Here is a 21,406-nt window from a genome sequence, read left to right as displayed (position 1 = left end):
CACAGGGGCATAAAAATGTGTCCATAGGCGCAACATAACACTGCAACCCCTCCCAATATCTGTAATTGGAGCGCAACAAGGAGCCACGTGCAAAGTATTGCATCAAAAATTGTTATTAGGTGCCCCTGTTACACAGGGGCATAAAAATGTGTCCATAGGCGCAACATAACACTGCAACCCCTCCCAATATCTGTAATTGGAGCGCAACAAGGAGCCACGTGCAAAGTATTGCATCAAAAATTGTTATTAGGTGCCCCTGTTACACAGGGGCATAAAAATGTGTCCATAGGCGCAACATAACACTGCAACCCCTCCCAATATCTGTAATTGGAGCGCAACAAGGAGCCACGTGCAAAGTATTGCATCAAAAATTGTTATTAGGTGCCCCTGTTACACAGGGGCATAAAAATGTGTCCATAGGCGCAACATAACACTGCAACCCCTCCCAATATCTGTAATTGGAGCGCAACAAGGAGCCACGTGCAAAGTATTGCATCAAAAATTGTTATTAGGTGCCCCTGTTACACAGGGGCACAAAAATTAGGCCTTAGGCCACGTGCAAAGTATTGCATCAAAAATTGTTATTAGACGCCCCTGTTACACAGGGGCACAAAAATTAGGCCTTAGGCCACGTGCAAAGTATTGCATCAAAAATTGTTATTAGACGCCCCTGTTACACAGGGGCACAAAAATTAGGCCTTAGGCCACGTGCAAAGTATTGCATCAAAAATTGTTATTAGATGCCCCTGTTACACAGGGGCACAAAAATTAGGCCTTAGGCCACGTGCAAAGTATTGCATCAAAAATTGTTATTAGACGCCCCTGTTACACAGGGGCACAAAAATTAGGCCTTAGGCCACGTGCAAAGTATTGCATCAAAAATTGTTATTAGACGCCACTGTTACACAGGGGCACAAAAATTAGGCCTTAGGCCACGTGCAAAGTATTGCATCAAAAATTGTTATTAGACGCCCCTGTTACACAGGGGCACAAAAATTAGGCCTTAGGCCACGTGCAAAGTATTGCATCAAAAATTGTTATTAGGCGCCCCTGTTAAACAGGGGCAGAAAAATTAGGCCTTAGGCACTGGTGGCGGAGCACAGAAAAACAAAATTTCTTACTAGCTAACAGCATGAAAAGTGAGGAGGAGAAGGATATTCCATCAGCAGCACAACAGGACAGTCACTCAGCATCAGCAGTCTCAAAGGGATCTGATATTTCAACACAAAATTCTTATTCAGTAACATCAGCATCAGGTGCTTGGTAGCCGGTGTTGATCCAAGCCTGATTCATTTTGATGAAGGTCAGTCGATCAACAGAGTCGGTGGAGAGGCGTACCCTGTGATCGGTCACAAAGCCTCCAGCAGCACTGAATGTACGTTCTGAAAGAACACTGGATGCAGGGCAAGCCAGTAGCTCAATTGCGTACTGTGCAAGCTCTGGCCAGTGATCCATCCTCAAGACCCAGTAAGCCAGAGGATTTTCCGTGGGGAAGGTGTCCAAGTCGGATCTTGCCGCTAGGTATTCCCGGACCATGTAAACCAGACGCTGGCGATGGTTGCTGGAACCGGTCAGACCTTGGGGCTGCGGACTAAAAAATTGTCTGAACGCATCGGTCAGACGGCCACCTTCTCCACCGCTCCTTCTCTGACTCACCGAAGCCTCAGCAAGACGTTGTCCAGGGCCAGGTTTTGGTAATCCCCCCGGTTCTGGGAACGCATTGCACAGACCCTTCTGCAAGGCCTCCCGCAGTAGTTTCATCTTCTGCTCCCTCTGCGATGGCAACATAAGATCCGTTACCTTACTCTTGTAACGTGGATCAAGGAGAGTTGCCAGCCAGTAATGATCCCTCTCCTTGATAGCACGTACACGAGGATCCTTACGCAGGCTTTGCAGAATCAGGGAGGCCATGCAGCGTAGGTTTGCAGAGGCATTCGGGGCACAGTCCTCTGGGTCACTGAGGACGACAGGATCCTCAGCCACCTCATCCCAGCCACGTAAAAGTCCACGTGTTCCTTGGGACTGTAAATGATCCCTTGAAGACTGCTGCTGTTGATGCTGAGTGCTAGGCTCCACCTCCATGCTGCTGATACAATCCTCCTCCTCCTCCTCTTCCTCATCCTCCTCCTCCTCTTCCTGTGTTCCAGGTGGGCAAGCAGGAACAGTGTCTGGATAAAGGGGGCCTTGAGAGGTAAGGAAGTCCTCCTCTTCCTCCCTCTGTTCTGCCTCAAGGGCCCTGTCCATTATTCCACGTAGGGTGTGCTCCAACATGTGAATAAGCGGGACAGTCTCACTGATGCATGCACTGTCACTGCTCACCATCCTCGTGGCCTCCTCAAATGGTGACAGGACAGTGCATGCATCCCTGATCAAGGCCCACTGGCGTGGTGAAAAAAACCCAAGCTCCCCTGAGCCAGTTCTGCTGCCATATTGGCACAGGTACTCATTGATGGCCCTCTGCTGCGTGTGCAGCCGCTGCAGCATGGCCAACGTAGAGTTCCATCTGGTGGGCATGTCACAGATTAGGCGGTTCTTGGGCAGGTTGTATTCCCTCTGGAGGTCTGTCAGCCGAGCAGTGGCATTATATGACCTCCGGAAATGCACACAGACTTTCCTGGCCTGCCTCAGGACATCCTGTAAGCCAGGGTACCTGCCCAAGAACCGCTGCACCACCAAATTGAGAACATGCGCAAAACAGGGCACATGGGTGAGTTTTCCACGTCGCAGGGCAGAGAGGAGGTTGGTGCCATTATCGCTGACCACCATTCCAGGCTTCAGCTGGCGTGGCGTCAACCACCTCTGAGCCTGCCCCTGCAGAGCTGAAAGAACCTCTTCCCCAGTGTGGCTCCTGTCTCCCAAGCACACCAGCTCTAGGACCGCATGGCATCTCTTGGCCTGCATTCCTGCGTAGCCCGTCGTACGCCTACGGAGCACGGCTGGTTCTGAGCCAACATCACCACAGGAAGAGGCCACAGAGGAAGAAGAAGAGGAGGGGGTGGAGGAGAGAGGTGTGTCACAAGCAGTTGTAGTGTTTTGGAGGCGTGGTGGTGGAACAACCTCCAAAACTACTGTGCCTTGACCTGCGTCCTTCCCAGCTGCCAGCAGAGTCACCCAATAGGCCGTAAAAGACAGGTAACGTCCCTGTCCATGCCTGCTGGACCATGAGTCAGCGGTAAGATGCACCTTACCACTGACCGCCCTGTCCAGCGAGGTATGGACATTGCCTTCCACATGCCGGTAGAGAGCCGGAATCGCCTTCCGTGAAAAAAAGTGGCGTTTGGGTACTTGCCACTGAGGTACTGCACATTCCACAAACTCACGGAAGGGGGCAGAATCTACCAACTGAAAAGGTAGCAGTTGAAGTGCTAGCAATTTTGCTAAGCTAGCATTCAACCGCTGAGCATGTGGATGGCTGGGAGCGTACTTCTTTCGGCGCTGCAGCAGCTGGGGCAGGGAAATTTGTCTTGTAATATCAGTAGATTGGCCGGATGTACTACCACTACTACGTTGTGACACACCTATTTCTACACCTTCGGTGCAGGCTGCAGAGAGGACTAGGGGTCTAGTGGGGTTTGAGGTCACAGAAGGGCAAGGGGAGGACCGCTTTGGTCTTAGGTGTGGGTCTTTCTGGTATGCCTGCCAATGAGCTGCATGGCAGGTCGACATATGTCTGGACAAGCATGTGGTGCCCAAGCGGGTGATGTTTTGGCCACGCGAGATACGCTTGAGACATATGTTGCAAACAGCAAAGGTAGCATCTGATGGACAGGTTTCAAAAAAGGCCCACACCAAAGAACTTTTGCTGTACCGTTGAGACACAGCAGCGCCACGTAATGCAGTTGGTGTACTGCCCTTAAGCTGACCCCTGGAGGGCTTCCTGCCTCTTTGAAGATGTGCCTGTGCCTCGTCCTCTTCCTCCTCCTCCTCTCTCCTACCAGGCACCCAGGTAGAGTCAATGACCTCATCATCCCCTCCCTCCTCATCATCACTGGCGACAACCTGGCAGTATGCTCCAGCTGGGGGAACATCACTCCCAGATTGTTGTCCCTCTCGGCCACCCCCTCTCCCTGGGCTCACATCAATGCCTTCCTCTATCAGTGTTCCGTCATCGGAGTCTTCAAAACGCTGTGCATCTTCAGCTAGCATGTACCCAACACTGTGTTGAAACAGTTCGGGGGACTCCTCAGGAGGACACGGTGGGACTAGGGAAGGATTGTGTGATCCCATTGTGCAGAGGGTAGAGGACGCCTTGGCAGCTGCTTTGCCAGACAAACTATAATCAGTCTGTGTGAGAGAGGATGAGGAGGATGAGGACGGCTTGGTCATCCACTCAACTAATTTCTCAGCATGTTGAGGCTCAACACGGCCAGCTCCCGAAAAGAAGGACGAGCGGCCACGGCCACGTGCTGAAGAGGATGCACCACATCCATCACCAGCGTTACCTCTAGATGCAGAGCCTGCTTGCCCTCGTGACTCTCTGCCTCTCTTTGTCCTTCCAGCCATAGTTATGCGTTCAGGTGTTATGTAACAAAATAGTCGCTGTCACACCAACTGCGTTCAGATGGTATTAAACAGCAACCACACAGTAAGAGCGACTTGGCTCAAGTGTAAAGTAACAAAGTAGTCGCTGTCACACCGACTGCGTTCAGATGGTATTAAACAGCAATCACACAGTAAGAGCGACTTGGTTCAAGTGTAAAGTAACAAAATAGTCGCTGTCACACCAACTGCGTTCAGATGGTATTAAACAGCAACCACACAGTAAGAGCGACTTGGCTCAAGTGTGAAGTAACAAAATAGTCGCTGTCACACCGACTGCGTTCAGATGGTATTAAACAGCAACCACACAGTAAGAGCAACTTGGCTCAAGTGTAAAGTAACAAAATAGTCGCTGTCACACCAACTGCGTTCAGATGGTATTAAACAGCAACCACACAGTAAGAGCGACTTGGCTCAAGTGTAAAGTAACAAAGTAGTCGCTGTCACACCGACTGCGTTCAGATGGTATTAAACAGCAATCACACAGTAAGAGCGACTTGGTTCAAGTGTAAAGTAACAAAATAGTCGCTGTCACACCAACTGCGTTCAGATGGTATTAAACAGCAACCACACAGTAAGAGCGACTTGGCTCAAGTGTAAAGTAACAAAATAGTCGCTGTCACACCGACTGCGTTCAGATGGTATTAAACAGCAACCACACAGTAAGAGCGACTTGGCTCAAGTGTGAAGTAACAAAATAGTCGCTGTCACACCAACTGCGTTCAGATGGTATTAAACAGCAACCACACAGTAAGAGCGACTTGGCTCAAGTGTAAAGTAACAAAATAGTCGCTGTCACACCGACTGCGTTCAGATGGTATTAAACAGCAACCACACAGTAAGAGCGACTTGGCTCAAGTGTAAAGTAACAAAATAGTCGCTGTCACACCAACTGCGTTCAGATGGTATTAAACAGCAACCACACAGTAAGAGCGACTTGGCTCAAGTGTAAAGTAACAAAATAGTCGCTGTCACACCGACTGCGTTCAGATGGTATTAAACAGCAACCACACAGTAAGAGCGACTTGGCTCAAGTGTGAAGTAACAAAATAGTCGCTGTCACACCAACTGCGTTCATATGGTATTAAACAGCAACCACACAGTAAGAGCGACTTGGCTCAAGTGTAAAGTAACAAAATAGTCGCTGTCACACCGACTGCGTTCAGATGGTATTAAACAGCAACCACACAGTAAGAGCGACTTGGCTCAAGTGTAAAGTAACAAAATAGTCGCTGTCACACCAACTGCGTTCAGATGGTATTAAACAGCAACCACACAGTAAGAGCGACTTGGCTCAAGTGTAAAGTAACAAAATAGTCGCTGTCACACCGACTGCGTTCAGATGGTATTAAACAGCAATCACACAGTAAGAGCGACTTGGTTCAAGTGTAAAGTAACAAAATAGTCGCTGTCACACCAACTGCTTTCAGATGGTATTAAACAGCAACCACACAGTAAGAGCGACTTGGCTCAAGTGTAAAGTAACAAAATAGCCGCAGTGACACCAACTGCCTTTAGTTGCTATTAAACAGCACGCACGCAGTAATAACGACTGCGGTCAAATGCGATTTAACAGCACGCACGCAGTGACACCAACTGCCTTTAGTTGCTATTAAACAGCACGCACGCAGTAATAGCGACTGCGGTCAAATGCGATTTAACAGCACGCACGCAGTGACACCAACTGCCTTTAGTTGCTATTAAACAGCACGCACGCAGTAATAGCGACTGCGGTCAAATGCGATTTAACAGCACGCACGCAGTGACACCAACTGCCTTTAGTTGCTATTAAACAGCACGCACGCAGTAATAGCGACTGCGGTCAAATGCGATTTAACAGCATGCACGCAGTGACACCAACTGCCTTTAGTTGCTATTAAACAGCACGCACGCAGTAATAGCGACTGCGGTCAAATGCGATTTAACAGCAGGCACGCAGTGACACCAACTGCCTTTAGTTGCTATTAAACAGCACGCACGCAGTAATAGCGACTGCGGTCAAATGCGATTTAACAGCACGCACGCAGTGACACCAACTGCCTTTAGTTGCTATTAAACAGCACGCACGCAGTAATAGCGACTGCGGTCAAATGCGATTTAACAGCACGCACGCAGTGACACCAACTGCCTTTAGTTGCTATTAAACAGAACGCACGCAGTAATAGCGACTGCGGTCAAATGCGATTTAACAGCACGCACGCAGTGACACCAACTGCCTTTAGTTGCTATTAAACAGCACGCACGCAGTAATAGCGACTGCGGTCAAATGCGATTTAACAGCACGCACGCAGTGACACCAACTGCCTTTAGTTGCTATTAAACAGCACGCACGCAGTAATAGCGACTGCGTTTCTGTGCAATTCAATAGCCCAGTTGCATTAACAGCGACTGCGCTTCTGTGCAAATAAATTGCACACGTGCAGTAACAGGTAATGCGTCTGTGTGTGCAATTAACTAGCACACGTTAAATAACACAGAATAATTTAGTGGTCTTGCATAGCAAGAGCACTTATTGTTATCTCACATATATATTATTATTATTCTTATAGCCAAATTTGCCCCCCTAACTCCTCCCACAGTTTTTACACTACATAGACGAGTAATATATCGAATCGTGCGGATTGTTCCCGATCGGTGGGCTATTACTGTGTGGAAAATTTCGCCAAACCGTTCGCGAAATATTGTAATTTTTGCGGCAAAATTTTCCCATAGGAATGAATGGGGAGCGGTAGAGTGTGGGATTTCTAAAAATGAAAAATCATTACATGATTTGCAAACTGCGACCACACCCTCATTTTCAAGCCGACCTACACAAATCTTATATCAAAACGTTCAGCTATCCCTGCTGCCTCCACACGTGTTCACGGCTAAGTGATTGATCAAACCGTTTTCACAATATGATAATTTGTTTGCAACCTACGCCATCCATTATTTCAATGGAAGTCAATGGAGGTCAAAGTTTAGAAAACTAAAATCATCTTTGGAATTTGTAAACTGCGACTGTGCCTTCAATTTTATTATTTCAGAGACATACTATACATCAAAATGTAGGTCTGAGTCTTGTGATTCGTAAAATATAAAGATATTCGCTGTACGATTCATAGTTTTTAAAATACAACCATTTGAATAGGACAAGTATTTAAGAAAAATCCAGGATCTGAGTCTCTGCTTAGAGGCTGCATGCTTATGTTTACATTGGTTTCCTAGGAGACGCTGAGGTAATAAAAACTCCTCACGCACAGCTGTAAGGGGATTCTATAGCTCCTCCCACACAGTTGTGAGGCAGTTGTGAGGTGTTTTCTGTGAGGTAAATACCTTAATTTGAAGGACAAGTATTAAAAAAAAAATCCTCAATTTCTGCTGTGTTTACAGAGAGCCTGCAAACCAAACAATTGGTTTCCTAGGAGACGCTGAGGAGTTTAATAACACCTCACAAACAGCTGTGAGGTGAGTTGGCTCCTCCCACACAAGGCTGAGGGAACTTTCCTCTGCTTGCAAGGGTCTCAAACTGGTGGCCCTCCAGCTGTTGTAAAACTACAAGTCCCATCATGCCTCTGCCTGTGGGAGTCATGCTGGTAACTGTCATTCTTGCAATGCCTCATTGGACTTGTAGTTTTGCAACAGCTGGAGGGCCGCCAGTTTGAGACTCGAGTGTGTTTGCATATGTTTACATTGGTTTCCTAGGAGACGCTGAGGTAAAATCCTTCATACACACATCTGTGAGGGCTTTCTATAGCTCCTCCCACACACTGTGAGGTGATATGGCTCAGTTTTTTTTGGCTCTGCGTAACTTCTGCATGCTCTGCATATAGCAACCATACATAGCAACCAGTCCATAGAAACCAGTCCATAGCAACCAGACCATAGCAACCAGTCCATAGCAACCCTCCATAGCAACCAGTCCATAGCAACCAGTCCATAGCAACCAGTCCATAGCAACCGTCTATAGCAACCAGTCCATAGCAACCAATCCAGAGCAACCGTCAATACCAACCAGTCCATAGCAACCAGTCCATAGCAACCAGTCCATAGCAATCAATCCATAGCAACCAGTCCATAGCAACCAGTCCATAGCAACCAGTCCATAGCAACTGTCCATAGCAACCAGTCCATAGCAACCAGTCCATAGCAACCAGTCCATAGCAACCGGTCCATAGCAACCAGTCCATAGCAACCGTCCATAGCAACCAGTCCATAGCAACCAGTCCATAGCAACCGTCCATAGAAACCAGTCCATAGAAACCAGTCCATAGCAACCACTCCATAGCAACCCATCCATAGCAACCGGTCCATAGCAACCGTCCATAGCAACCAGTCCATAGCAACCGTCCATAGGAACCAGACCATAGCAACCCTCCATAGCAACCAGTCCATAGCAACCGTCCATAGCAACCAGTCTCTAGCAACCACTCCATAGCAACCACTCCATAGCAACTGTCCATAGCAACCATTCCATAGCAACCAGTCCATAGCAACCAGTCCATAGCAACCAGTCCATAGCAACCACTCCATAGCAACCACTCCATAGCAACCACTCCATAGCAACCGTCTATAGCAACCAGTCCATAGCAACCAGTCCATAGCAACCAATCCAGAGCAACCGTCAATACCAACCAGTCCATAGCAACCAGTCCATAGCAACCAGTCCATAGCAATCAATCCAGAGCAACCGTCCATAGCAACCAGTCCATAGCAACCAGTCCATAGCAACCAGTCCATAGCAACCAGTCCATAGCAACCCGTCCATAGCCATCAGTCCATAGAAACCGGTCCATAGCAACCAGTCCATAGCAACCAGTCCATAGCAACCGTCCATAGCAACCAGTCCATAGCAACCACTCCATAGCAACCACTCCATAGCAACCCATCCATAGCAACCGGTCCATAGCAACCGGTCCATAGGAACCCGACCATAGCAACCGTCCATAGCAACCAGTCTCTAGCAACCAGTCCATAGCAACCAGTCCATAGCAACCACTCCGTAGCAACCACTCCGTAGCAACCACTCCGTAGCAACCACTCCATAGCAACCAGTCCATAGCAACCCTCCATAGCAACCAGTTTTTGATGGGGCAAATAGGATGGTGCAGTTTTGATGGGGTAGTTTTTAATGGAGCAGTTTTTGATGGGGCAATGGACCGAACTGGCTCGACACACTGTTGGATCACATTTACATCTCCAGGGGCACCGTCTCCAGTCAGGAGTATTGGTGGAGGCAAGACCACGCCGCACAATTTCCCCAGAAATTGTATCTTTTCTAGTTATATTTAAAGTAAATCCCTAATGCAGGCAATACAACACGTTAGAGCGCTGCATGTAGAACAATCTCCTGCCTGATAGATAAACTAGCTGAGCTGTACAGTTTATAAATATATTGACAACGCCTAAGGATGTGAATATATTCTCTACAAACTGTACTTTTAACTATACTGACTACACTTCCTACTCTATCTATCTTTCTATCTATCTATCTATCTATCTATCTAGTTAAGACACTGTGTCTCTATCTCTCTATCTCTCTCTGTCTGACTGACTGATCTTCTCTAGAACCGCCAACACACTACACTAGGCAGCCGTGCAGGCTGCCTTTTATAGTGGGGGGCGTGTACTAATCCCCCTGAGCCATAATTGGCCAAAGCCACCCTGGCTTTGGCCAATTATGGCTCTTCGTTTTTTGAGCGCTGTGATTGGCCAAGCATGCGGGACATACAGCATGCTTGGCCAATCATCAGCGCTCAACGCCCCAGTGAATTATGGGACGTTTTGCGTCACTCGAATTTGGCGCGAACGACCCGTTTTGTTCGAGTTTCGACGAACGATCGAACGACCGATGTTCGAGTCGAACATACGTTCGAATCGAACGCGGAGCTCATCCCTACTCTGGACCACAATCTAAGTGCCAGCAGGCTGAGAGTGATTGTCACTGGACTAAGTTAACTAAAGAACCCTTTAAACTGCCACCACCAACTTTTATCGAAATGTTGTAAACTTTCTCACGATTAGCAATAACAATTATACATTTTTAAATAAATGTTTGTACACACATACACACTGTCACAGACAGGTATATTCAGAAATGTATCATGTAGTAGTGCTCTGTAAGAGACAGGGATTCTTTGAGTTTGTGTTAGTGTGTTAGAGACAGTTTTAACACTTCAAAATATGGTTTACTAAAGAAAAGGTCAAAGTGGTGCAAATAAAAAATTCACAGAAAAGGGTATTACAAAGAAACAAAGACAATAATGCAACAGAGAAAAAAAGGAGTTGAAAATAAAGAATACTTGCAAATCCTGATTTGCAGAGTCCAATCAATAAGCAAAGACAGTACAGTGGCTCTATCAAGTCTAATTGGGTGTTCTTTGGTTTGATGTTAAACAGGAGCGGTCCAATGTGGTTGTAGTCCACTTTTTGTATGTTACCTTACCTAGTAGGGTAATTGTCTCTTGTTGGCTCCCCTTATTGCTTAATATAGGGGTGTTTTGAATCAAAATGTTACAAATACACAGAGGGAGGTAACTATATCCTTATTCTGGCTGTGCTGTTATTATTTCATTCGTTTTTGAGTCTTGGCTGATAACCAGATACTCAAATGTGTATTGCTATGATTTACGATACAGGGTGTGACTGGATGTGAACAAGGCAGTATGTGTTCCCTGAGAGCTCCACATCACTCCTGCTCAATTATCAATTTTTTTGGAGCTTTTTGGCCTGAATTTCGGTACCTGGAGTACCGGACCCTGTAGTGCTGATCCTGGTTATGAAAAAGGGGGCATCCAAGGCTGGGAAACAGTTGCAGAGAAGCCAGCGCCGGACCCGCTCTACACAAGGCCCAGACACGAGTCCCGCCGCCACCATCTTGCCTTCTCCTCACTCCACTAAACAGGAGAGAAAACAAGCCAGGAGAATGGCAACCGTAGCTGCTGCAGCTAGAGAGTCGGACTCTGGTGGTTCCCCTTCTGCCTCTCCTAACCCAAAGATGGCTCAGGATGCCATTACAAGTCCTATCCTGGAAGCCATTAATTCCAGCAAAGTGATGGTGAGCATAGACCACCTTACTACTGAATGCACTTTAATCAGACATGACCTGGACAAGATATGGGGACGACTTACAGTAGCGGAGGACAGGATATCTGAGGTGGAGGATGTCTTCCATTCCCATGGCAACCAACTATCAGAATTGCAAGCCATGGTAAAATCGCTGCAAAGCAGAGCTGATGACGCAGAAGACAGGCAGAGGAGGAACAATGCTGGAATTGGGGGAGATCCCTCCAACATATGTGGTGGAACGAGCCCACAGGGTGCCCACGGGTAGAAATTCTCCTGGAGAATATGCCCGCCCGTTCCTAGTAAGGTTCCTGAATTATAGAGACCGGGACATGATTTTGGCAGCCTCACGAAAGCATTGAGCTAAAGTTTGAGAAAGGTGATGCTGTTCCTTGATTTCTCAGCAGAAACAGAGGAAGAGGTGCTCCTTTAATGATGTAAGGAAAAGGCTGAGGGAGAAGAATATCCAGTACAGTATATTATACCCTAGCAAGCTGCGGGTTCAACACAATGGTGCGGTTAAGTTTTTTTTAATAATCCACTGGGTGCGTGCAAATGGCTGGATAGAAATCCTTGATGACTGCTCGGGACTGGATAAATATTTACCTTTCAGTTTTACAAATGTTGTGCCTTGAACTGACTGTACATCTATCTGGGCAGTATGTGTGGTCACGGGAAGTATTGGTTTTTATGGGTTGTTATACACATTTTTTATGTTTTTTGCTCTCTTTTGTTTCCTCCTGCACGCAACAGGCTATATTTCAGTTTTTCCCTGTTCTCATTTCAGATGAACTGAACCTGAGGAGTAATTTTGTCTTGACGCCACTAAATGGCACTAGTTCACTATTTTACAGGCATGGATTTTACTATTCCCCTTTGCTCCATTTTGTTTTCGTGTTTCATGCTCCATTTTTGTTCTGAGATGTGGAGCTTCCAGATGTCACAGGAATATTCACTTGATTTGTCGGACACTTGAACCTTCCAATCATTTTTCAATTTCTTTGTTTTTTTTTTTTTAGGTTGGGACTAAAAGCTGCATACCGGACAATGTTCGTTTTTTTTAACTTTACCTAGGTTTTTGGTTTAGTTCTGGTATAATAGCAGGGGAGGGGTATGTCTTTGTTTTTGTATGTGGGTTGTTCTATACTCCGTTCTCAGCTCTCTATATGTAGGGGCTGCCCTCCCCAAGGGAAGGCGGCCCCTTGCCTCACGGTATCATATAACTGCTTTCTGGGTGGGCCTCCACTATGCAATGCTTTTAATATATGCACATGGCTATCCAATTAGAGTGGTATCCTGGAATGTACGGATCCTGAATAGTAAATTTAATAGGGCCTCTGTGTTGCAGTATCTCAAACAAGCTCGACCGCATGTCGTCCTTCTGCAGGAGACTCACCTGGATGGTAGTAGGATACTTGCATAGCGTAGGCCCTGGATTCACAAGGCATTTCATGCCACCTTCTCTTCCATTTAGTAGGGGAGTGTCCATTCTTATCAGTAAATCTGTTCCCTGCACTGTCCATCAGGTGATCTCTGATCCGGGGGGGCAATATATGGCCTTGGTCCTGGACATTTGTTACTGTAAAATGTTGTTTTATCTGCCGCCCCCATTTAATGTGCAATGTTTATATGATTTATTGGTTAAACTGGCCCCCATGCCCATCTTACACTTCTGATGATGGGGAAAATGCTACTTTGAATTCATTGGACTCTTCTAATCCGGGAAGGATGGGATCGGTGGATCTTATATGCTGGGCATCGGTTGCATGGCTAACTGAAATATGGCGATCAAAAAATCCCTCCAACAGATGCTTTTCGCACCTGTCGCAGACGCACCGCCCTTTGGCCAGGATTGATTTTGCTTTTGGTAATTCTGCAATGATGTCATATGTGGGGGACGTTGCTTATTTGGCTGGAGGCTTATCTGATCATAACCCACTTTCCCTCTCCTTGACCCTCCCCTTGGGGAGGGGGTCGAGGGGCTGGAAACTTTCTCCTGGTTGGCTGCAAAATGATCAGGTAGCATTTCACCTTTTTTGACTCGGTAACTGACTATTGGGCAACAAATCTGGAGTACGCATCCCCTCCGATTGTATGGGATGCCCTTCAGGCGGTGGTTAGAGGGGAATGTATTTCAGCTATAAAGAAGGTGCGGGTGGAACAGAATGCTGAGGTTCAACTGTTGCAGGACAAAGAGAGAGAATGCACGGAGAGTAATACCAGCAATCCATCAAACTCATCCTACACTGCTTTGTTGGAGGCTAGCTGATGCTCTCCCTGCATTTCAACAATTTGGCGCATACGAAGACAAAACATAGGGCTGATTTGCTGTTTTCTGAGGGAGACAAAAATGGGAAACTCCTTGCTAGGCTGGTAGCTGATTCTCATCAACTTGCGAATATCCTTGTCATTTGACGCAGTGACGGAGCACTGGCTAGTGACCCCACTGAGATTATTCCAAAAAAATTCTCGGCTCTTTATGCACCCATTCCTCCATATGACCGGTTGGCCCTCAAAGACTTGTTGGGGGGTCTTCCCCTTCCGAGGCTATTCGACACTGATTGGGAGGTCTTGGAGGCTGGGATTACCAATAAGGAGGTGGTAGCGGTAATTTTTGCTTTTCCGCCCCATAAGGCCCCCCGGACATGACGGGTTTCCAGCGGACCTTTATAAGGTCTACGCGGACCACTTGGCACTGTTAGCTTACTGTGCACAGCAACAGCAATTGCCTACGTCAATAATTGATGCATATATGATTTTACTCCCCAAACCAGGTAAAGACCCTTTCGATTGCTCATCTTATAGACCTTATTAAACGTGGATCTGAAAATCCTAACGAAAGCTCTGGCGAGGAGACTGGCAGGCGTTATTTCCTCTCTGGTAGATATTGACCAGAGATAGTAAGTCTTCTGACACTAACTTGAGATGGCTATTTACTCACCTGCAACTCCCTAATTTTTACTCTTGTACTAGAATTGTGGTATCCATTGATATCGAAAAAGCATTTGATTCCATTGACTGGCACTACATGTTGGTAGTGTTGGAGAAAATGGGATTTGGCCCAACCTTTAGACGGTGGATCTCACTCCTTTACAGCAACCACAGAACAGCAGTTCGCCTGGGCATTCACACTTCCCTCTTTTTCCAAATTGGTAGGTGCAGTAGGCAGGGATATCCCCTGTCACCCTTTCTGTTTGCTCTCATGATGGAACCGCTCGCGGTTGTGTTGAGAGCGGCCGGGGAGGTTCAGGCAATTAAGGTGGGAACTATTGACGAAGGCCTGGCACTGTATGCGGATGACATGTTGTTGTTTCTAAGGGACCCCAAGGAGTCACTGGAGGCAGCGTTGCATATTATGAATGAGTTTTCTAAGTATTCCAGGTTGAAAGTCAACTGGAATAAATCATCTATTTTGCCACCAGATGCAGGGGCCAGGGACATTGCTGACCCCGGCCCTTCCATTGAAGTGGGTCTCGCAGATCACATATTTAGGGGTCAAGGTAATGGCGGATGTAGTTGATTACATGCCCCTTAACCTGACACCCCTTTTGACCTTTTTTAAAGCAGAAAGTCCAGGCCTGGCAAAAACTCCCTTTATCGCTTATAGGACGGGTTAATCTACTGGAGATGAAAACTCTCCCGGTCATTTTTTTTTACGGAATGCTCCCATATGGATTCCTAAGTCCCTTTTCAAAAAATTGGATGGCTTCACCAGCTAATTGTGGTCTCCTAAACAGCCCAGGATAGGATTTAAAGTCCTGCAGGAACCATGGGGGGAATGTGGTTTGGACCTACCTGACTGGGGGAAGTATTAGCTGGCCAGATGGTCTTCGCTCGCAGGTGGCTGATCTCGGATGATGGGGACTCAGCCACGGTCCTGGAGGCGGCACACTTGGGCTCTATAAATCCTTGCGCCTGGCCATTCATAGAGGTATCAAGATGGATCTTCCTCTTATTGCATCTATGAGGGTCACGATCAAGGCTTGGGAGGAAGCGGTGGGGATGGCCTGTCCCAGTTTTCAGGGTTTATCCCCTTCCACTCCTTTATGGATGAACCCTAAATTGCCACACTTTTTTATTTGTTTGAAGATTCCATGGGATAAGTGACCAGGGGAATCAAATTGCTCAAAGATTTCACTATGGATGGGTAATTGCTAACGCTTGATCAGCTTAAAGCCAGACATGACCTGCCTAATTCACAGTACTTTAGCTATCGTCAATTGAGACATGCATTTCAATCACAAAAAATAGGACCATTGAATCCTTTCCCTCGGGCCTTGAGAATTTACTTATGATGGAAGAACTTCCTAAAATGCTATCAGTTACCTACAAGGAATTGTTCAAAGCTAGGCCGAAGGCAGTGCTCAAGTGTAGAAAGTGGTGGGAAGCTAAAGTCCCGGACATTCTGGGGGAGGACTGGGACGACGTGGGCACACCTGTTTCAATATTTGGTAGCAGCTAGGGACAGATTGATTAATTTTAAGTTCCTGCAAAGTATCTATTACACGCCAGCTAGACTGGCGACTATCTATCCTTCTGTGCAGGCGGAGTGCTGGAGATGTTCCTGTGCTCCAGCTGCTGCTGAACATATATTTTGGAGCCTTCAGATTGCGCAGTTTTGGTCTGAGGTTACCTCATGTATATCGGCGGTTTGATTATTCCTGTTACGGTGACGGTTAGGGTGTATCTCCTGAGATTGGTGGAGGCGGTGGTCCCGTCCCAGGCTCATAGAACCCTACTCAACATCCTCTTATTCTATGGGAGAAAGGCCATACTGTTGTGATGGCGCAAACCGGGGGCACCAGATCTACGATTCTGGAAGGGGCTGGTTAATTCTATGATGCCTTATTATAAAGCAACTTACTTATCTAGAGGCTGCGTGAAGAAATTTGAGAAGGTGTGGCAGGCATGGTACAACTCTGATTTGACGGTAGGTTAGCGCATGCGGATGGGAGATGGCCAAGTTGGTTCTCCTGGGGATGGAGTGGGTCTGCTGGAAGAGTTGGGGCTTGACCTTTAATATTGGTTGATTAGAGTGGTGAGGCAAGGATAATGTATCCGGGAGTACATGGGTGAAGGGGGGAGTGGGAACTGAGTATGGGGGTTGTTGAGGGGAGGAGGGGGTGAAGGGTTTCCTGATAGTTAGCTAGCACTACTGTCAGAAAGACAGGGCAAATGGTTGTACCTGTGCATGTTGGCCTATCACCGACTCTGTTGTGCTGAGCCGGTTGCTGTTGTATGTTTTTATGTTTTGTCAAAAATCAATAAAAAATAATAATAAAAAAATAAAAAAACTCTGGGCAAGTCAGACAGCTTTATAAGGGCTTTCAGTGGATTTGGCTAATAGGCATAAGAGGGTCTGCCTCTGTCCTGATCTGATAAGGAGGTTCTGGCATCGGCTAACAGGGTGTGTATTTTACCAGATGCTTCCTGGGGGGGTGAAGAAAAGGGGATCACTGCTGCTATTCACAAACTTGTGTTAGAAACTGTCATTGCTGAATTCTGAACAACAACAGGCTCTCAAAATTGTTAGATGCAAAAAGTAAAGTATATACCTCAAAATACTATACTTCCTTATAAATAGGTCCTATAGTAGCATTTATGTTACTTTGGTTAAAAAATAAAATAAAATAAATACTCAATATTAATGTCTCAGATTAGTGCAGTTTTAGTCCAGGAAACGTTAAAAAAAAAATAGGAAAAAATGCTAACTTTTTTTTTCTTTGTAGAGGGAACTGAGTGATCAAAAACCACTGATCGCTCAGTTCTTGGTCTTCAGTGAGCAAAGAGCAAGTGACTGTCAGTCACCGGTTCTTTGCTCTGCCCCTCCAGTGCTCACTGAGTGCTGGGCTGTGGGGTTGGGAATGGCTGGCTTAGGTCCTTAGCAGCATGCTGAAAGGCTGAGTCAGCTGCAGGTTAGGCATCTAGGTGCATTCCGACATTAAAGTTGGGATCTGGTCAAAACCTGGACTTGGCTGAGTGACGTCTGGTGTCAGCGGACTTTAGCCTGCTGTAGGCTGAATACAGGTTCCAGGAGTTCAGAATGAAGTGCACTCCTGTGACCCACACGAAAAGTAGGGCCAAAAGAGATTTGGCCTTGCTTCTCCTTTACACCGTAAAAAAATAAGTTAAAGCCTGGTGACTATTTTTTTTTAAATCATTTTTATACAAAATTTTCAAAGAAAGAATGTACACATCTGGCCACTATTTTTTAAACTTTTTCCAGGTTTTTACAAATAACTTTAATATATAATTGAGACAAAGTAGTCTCTATACTAAACTAAGTCTTTGGTCTTTGTAAATCTCTCTCTATATATATATATACAAGATGGATTTTCTATAATTGCATTATTGTTACATTATTTTTCAGGACATGGAGAACTGACCCTAAAAGTGGCACTTGTATTTTGGCAGCAACTTCAGTTGAATGTGAGGATGTTGAGATCACTGGGATCCTGGGACATGTCGTTTTGTGTGAGCACCTAATAGAAAACATCGGCACTCAGAAGTGTAAAGTAACCTATGTCTGTAGGACAGACACAAGGTAAAACATCCTAAATCACTGTAGAATATTAACTAAGTGGTAAATAAGTAAGAAATTTAGAGCTGTCCTGTGCCCTATAAAAAATGTCTGTGTTGTCTCAAAGAACTTACTTGGGCCCACCGAATTATCTATGATTACAAAATGATTAGCATTAATGTTTTAGAGATCTGAGAGTGGCAAATGTTTAAAGCGAGGTTCCACCCAAAAGTGGAACTTCCGCTTTAAACACTCCTCACCCCCTTACATGCCACATTTGGCATGCAATTTTTGTTGGGGGGGGGGAGTGGGGGCTTCGGTAGGAGTGGGACTTCCTTCTTCCGCCCAGGGACCGCCTCGGCAACTTCTCCTCTCGCCTTAGGTGGCCCCTCCCTCTAGGCGATCTCCTGGGACACGTGACAGGTCCCAGGAGATCGCCTGTCCACTCATGGAGTGTGCCTGGCCGTGAAGCCAAAAGCTGTCACGGCCGGGTGCCCTCAGAGTGAATGGAGGTGCCGGCGGAGAGGGGGGGAGAGGGGGGGAGAGGAGAGGAGCGGAGCTCCGGTCGGCTGCATCGCTGGACTGTGGAGCAGGTAAGTGTCTGTTTATTAAAAGTCAGCAGCTACACTTTTTGTAGTTGCTGACTTTTAATAAACCCAAAAAGGCTGGAACTCCCCTTTAAGTAATTTAGTAGAAGACACTAGCAGGGTTAACACCACTCAGTCCACACTTTTTTTGTATTGACTAATGTGGTGCAGTTTTCCTGTACTGGGGGTGCAGCACATTGTTTCCATATGTTTCGTGCAGATTACATGTGCTTTGCAATAGACTTCTATTGCATTGGGTGGTTTTGGTGCATTTTCTAAAAGCGCACCAACATTCCTGCATGCAAGACTTTTGATGTGTTTTCAGAAAACACACCAAAACCACCTGATGAAATAGAAGTCTAAAGCAAAGCACAGATAACTTGCAGGTAACACTGCACTGCACCCGTGTTGCAGTAAACCTGCACAGCATCAGTGTGAAAAAATAATCCATACACATCCACTACTTAAAGGAGAACTCCAGCCTTAGCTGTCATCATCTCCTGCAATCAGGCATCACCTGAGTCTGATTGCAGGAGATGTGTATAAATACCCAGCAGACATACTCATACTTTGCCCTGGTATCTTTCCTTGCGCCCTGACCCTGAGAAGCTCTGTATCTGTACCTGATCCTGTTCCTGTCTGTTACCTGAACCCTGAGCCTTGAGCCTTGTACCTGTCTGTACTCATCCCTCCTGTGATCCATCCATCCTCTCCTTGTCCTGTTTGTTTTCCCTTTCCCCAGCTGCTGACCTCCTGTTGACGACCCTGGCCTGGCCCTGTTTATGATTCTGGTTTTCACCATTACTTGTATATATTTGTCTGTTACTGTTATTATTTGTGGGTTCTGTTTGGTTGTTGTGCATTGGAGGTGGTTGTATTTATATTATTTCACGTTTGGGTTTCCTCTGTTGCCGTCCACACAGTGTACAGTATATATAGATAAAAACGACAAAGGAACATGTACTCCGATTGCAAACAATTTTACTTCAATCTTCAAATCATGTAAACATACAGCAAAAGCAGCTACTGTACAGGTTCAAGCATCCCTGCTCTTCATCAGGCTGATAGGCTTAGTGTGATAGTTTGAGAAAAGAATCTGGCCCGGATTCACAAAGCACTTGCGCCGCGTAAGTGCAAATATGTGCCATTGTATCTATGCGCCGTGCCCACAAACTAAGATACGCCTAAAAATAGGCTTCATCCGACCGGCGTAACTTGCCTACGCCGGCGTATCGTGGGCGCATATTTACGCTGGATGCTCCCATTGATTTCCTATTCAAATATGGAAATGAGGGAGATACGTCGATTCACGAACGTACTTGCGCCCGGCGCATAATATACGCGGTTTGCGTAAGTCGTACGTCCAGCGTAAAGTTATTCCCCATATATGAGGCGCAACCCATGCAAAGGTATGGACCAGGGAACACAAGCCGTCGTATCTTTTGTCGTTTACGTTATACGTGAATATGACTAGGCGTAGGTTACGTTCATGTCATAGGCAGTGATCAGGCGTATCTTAGGGAGTAGTTCCGACGTGATTCTGATAATGCGCACTGGATGCGTCCACGGGACGATGCATGCGCCGTTCGTTATTCATAGCTTTATGGCACGCGGACCATCATTTGCCTGGGGTCACGCCTCATTTGCATGGCTCACGCCCACTTCCACTTACGATGACTTACGCCTAAGAAAACAGCTGCGTCGGCGTAGCGTAAAGAAGATACGCTACGGCGGCATAAATATGCGCCGATGTATGTGAATCTGGGCCTCTCTCTTTATCCCAACATCTGAGGGTGTAACCCCACAGGTGGACCCCATCCGTCCAGATCAGAAACAATCAGAATGGATCAATTGGATCCAATTTAACCCTATGTTAGTTCAAAGAGAGATTACAATCCCATATACAAATCCACAATCAATGAATATTACAAATAGTACATCAAACAGTGATATTGAAAATTCATATGTAACCAAAAAATGTATAAATAAATCTAGAAAAAAACAAATCATACAGAAAAAAATGAAAAAAGGTCAAAAGAACAAAAACATCCAGTATAGACACAAATAAATATAGAAACCTCAACTCTTCACCTAATATTCCTTATATATCATGATTCAAAATACAAATGTATCAGTCCAAAAGATAGATCATAATTCTCTGTAGATCTCCTGAGTACATCTCATGTCGTACATCTGATGGATTCCAATCGTGATCTGAAAAGGAAAACATGCAAAATGCCCGATTGATCACTCAAAGAAAATGATATAAATCATAATCCCTATTAATTCCTTCAGGATGAAGAAATCGTAATTTCTTTATCCACCAAACCTCTTTGTTTGAGCTTTAAAATCCTGTCACCTCCTCTCCTCTCCTATGTCGTGGAATTTCCTCTAGCACCATAAAACGTAGGTCTGAATCCCAATGCCCTTTTTCCAGAAAATGTCTGGAAACTGGCAAACCTGGCTGTTTGTGTCTTATGGTACTGGGGTGCTGAGCGATTCTATCTTTTATCTTTTCCCCAACATAAATTAAGTTACAAGGACAGGTGAGCATGTAAATTGCATAGGAGGACAGACATGTAAAAGAAAACTTTTAAAATGACCTTGTCCCAATTGCTGGAATGGACATAGTGGTCACCTTTTATCATAAGGTTGCACTGAATGCAATTCAAGCAGGGAAAGCATCCTTTCCTTTTCTTTCCCAAAAACTTTATTT

General features: G+C 46.0%; 1 protein-coding gene across 3 annotated transcripts in view; it reads left to right on the top strand.

The window, feature by feature from the left end:
* LOC120932350 (rho GTPase-activating protein 7-like) overlaps window positions 1-21,406 on the top strand; it is a 172,102-nt gene that overhangs the window by 136,884 nt on the left and 13,812 nt on the right. For 2 of the 3 annotated variants that reach the window (XM_040344672.1, XM_040344671.1), the window contains exon 13: window positions 17,954-18,127. In XM_040344672.1, the coding sequence (XP_040200606.1) occupies window positions 17,954-18,127 (174 nt within the window). Of the gene's footprint in view, window positions 1-17,953; window positions 18,128-21,406 lie in introns of those variants that run through there. The other variant, XM_040344673.1, reaches the window with a different exon arrangement.

This window comes from Rana temporaria, chromosome 3 (assembly GCF_905171775.1).
Source record: "Rana temporaria chromosome 3, aRanTem1.1, whole genome shotgun sequence".
Lineage (NCBI taxonomy): Eukaryota > Metazoa > Chordata > Amphibia > Anura > Ranidae > Rana > Rana temporaria.
Note: the sequence above shows the minus strand (reverse complement) of the source record. Positions and strands in the feature narration are given on the sequence as shown.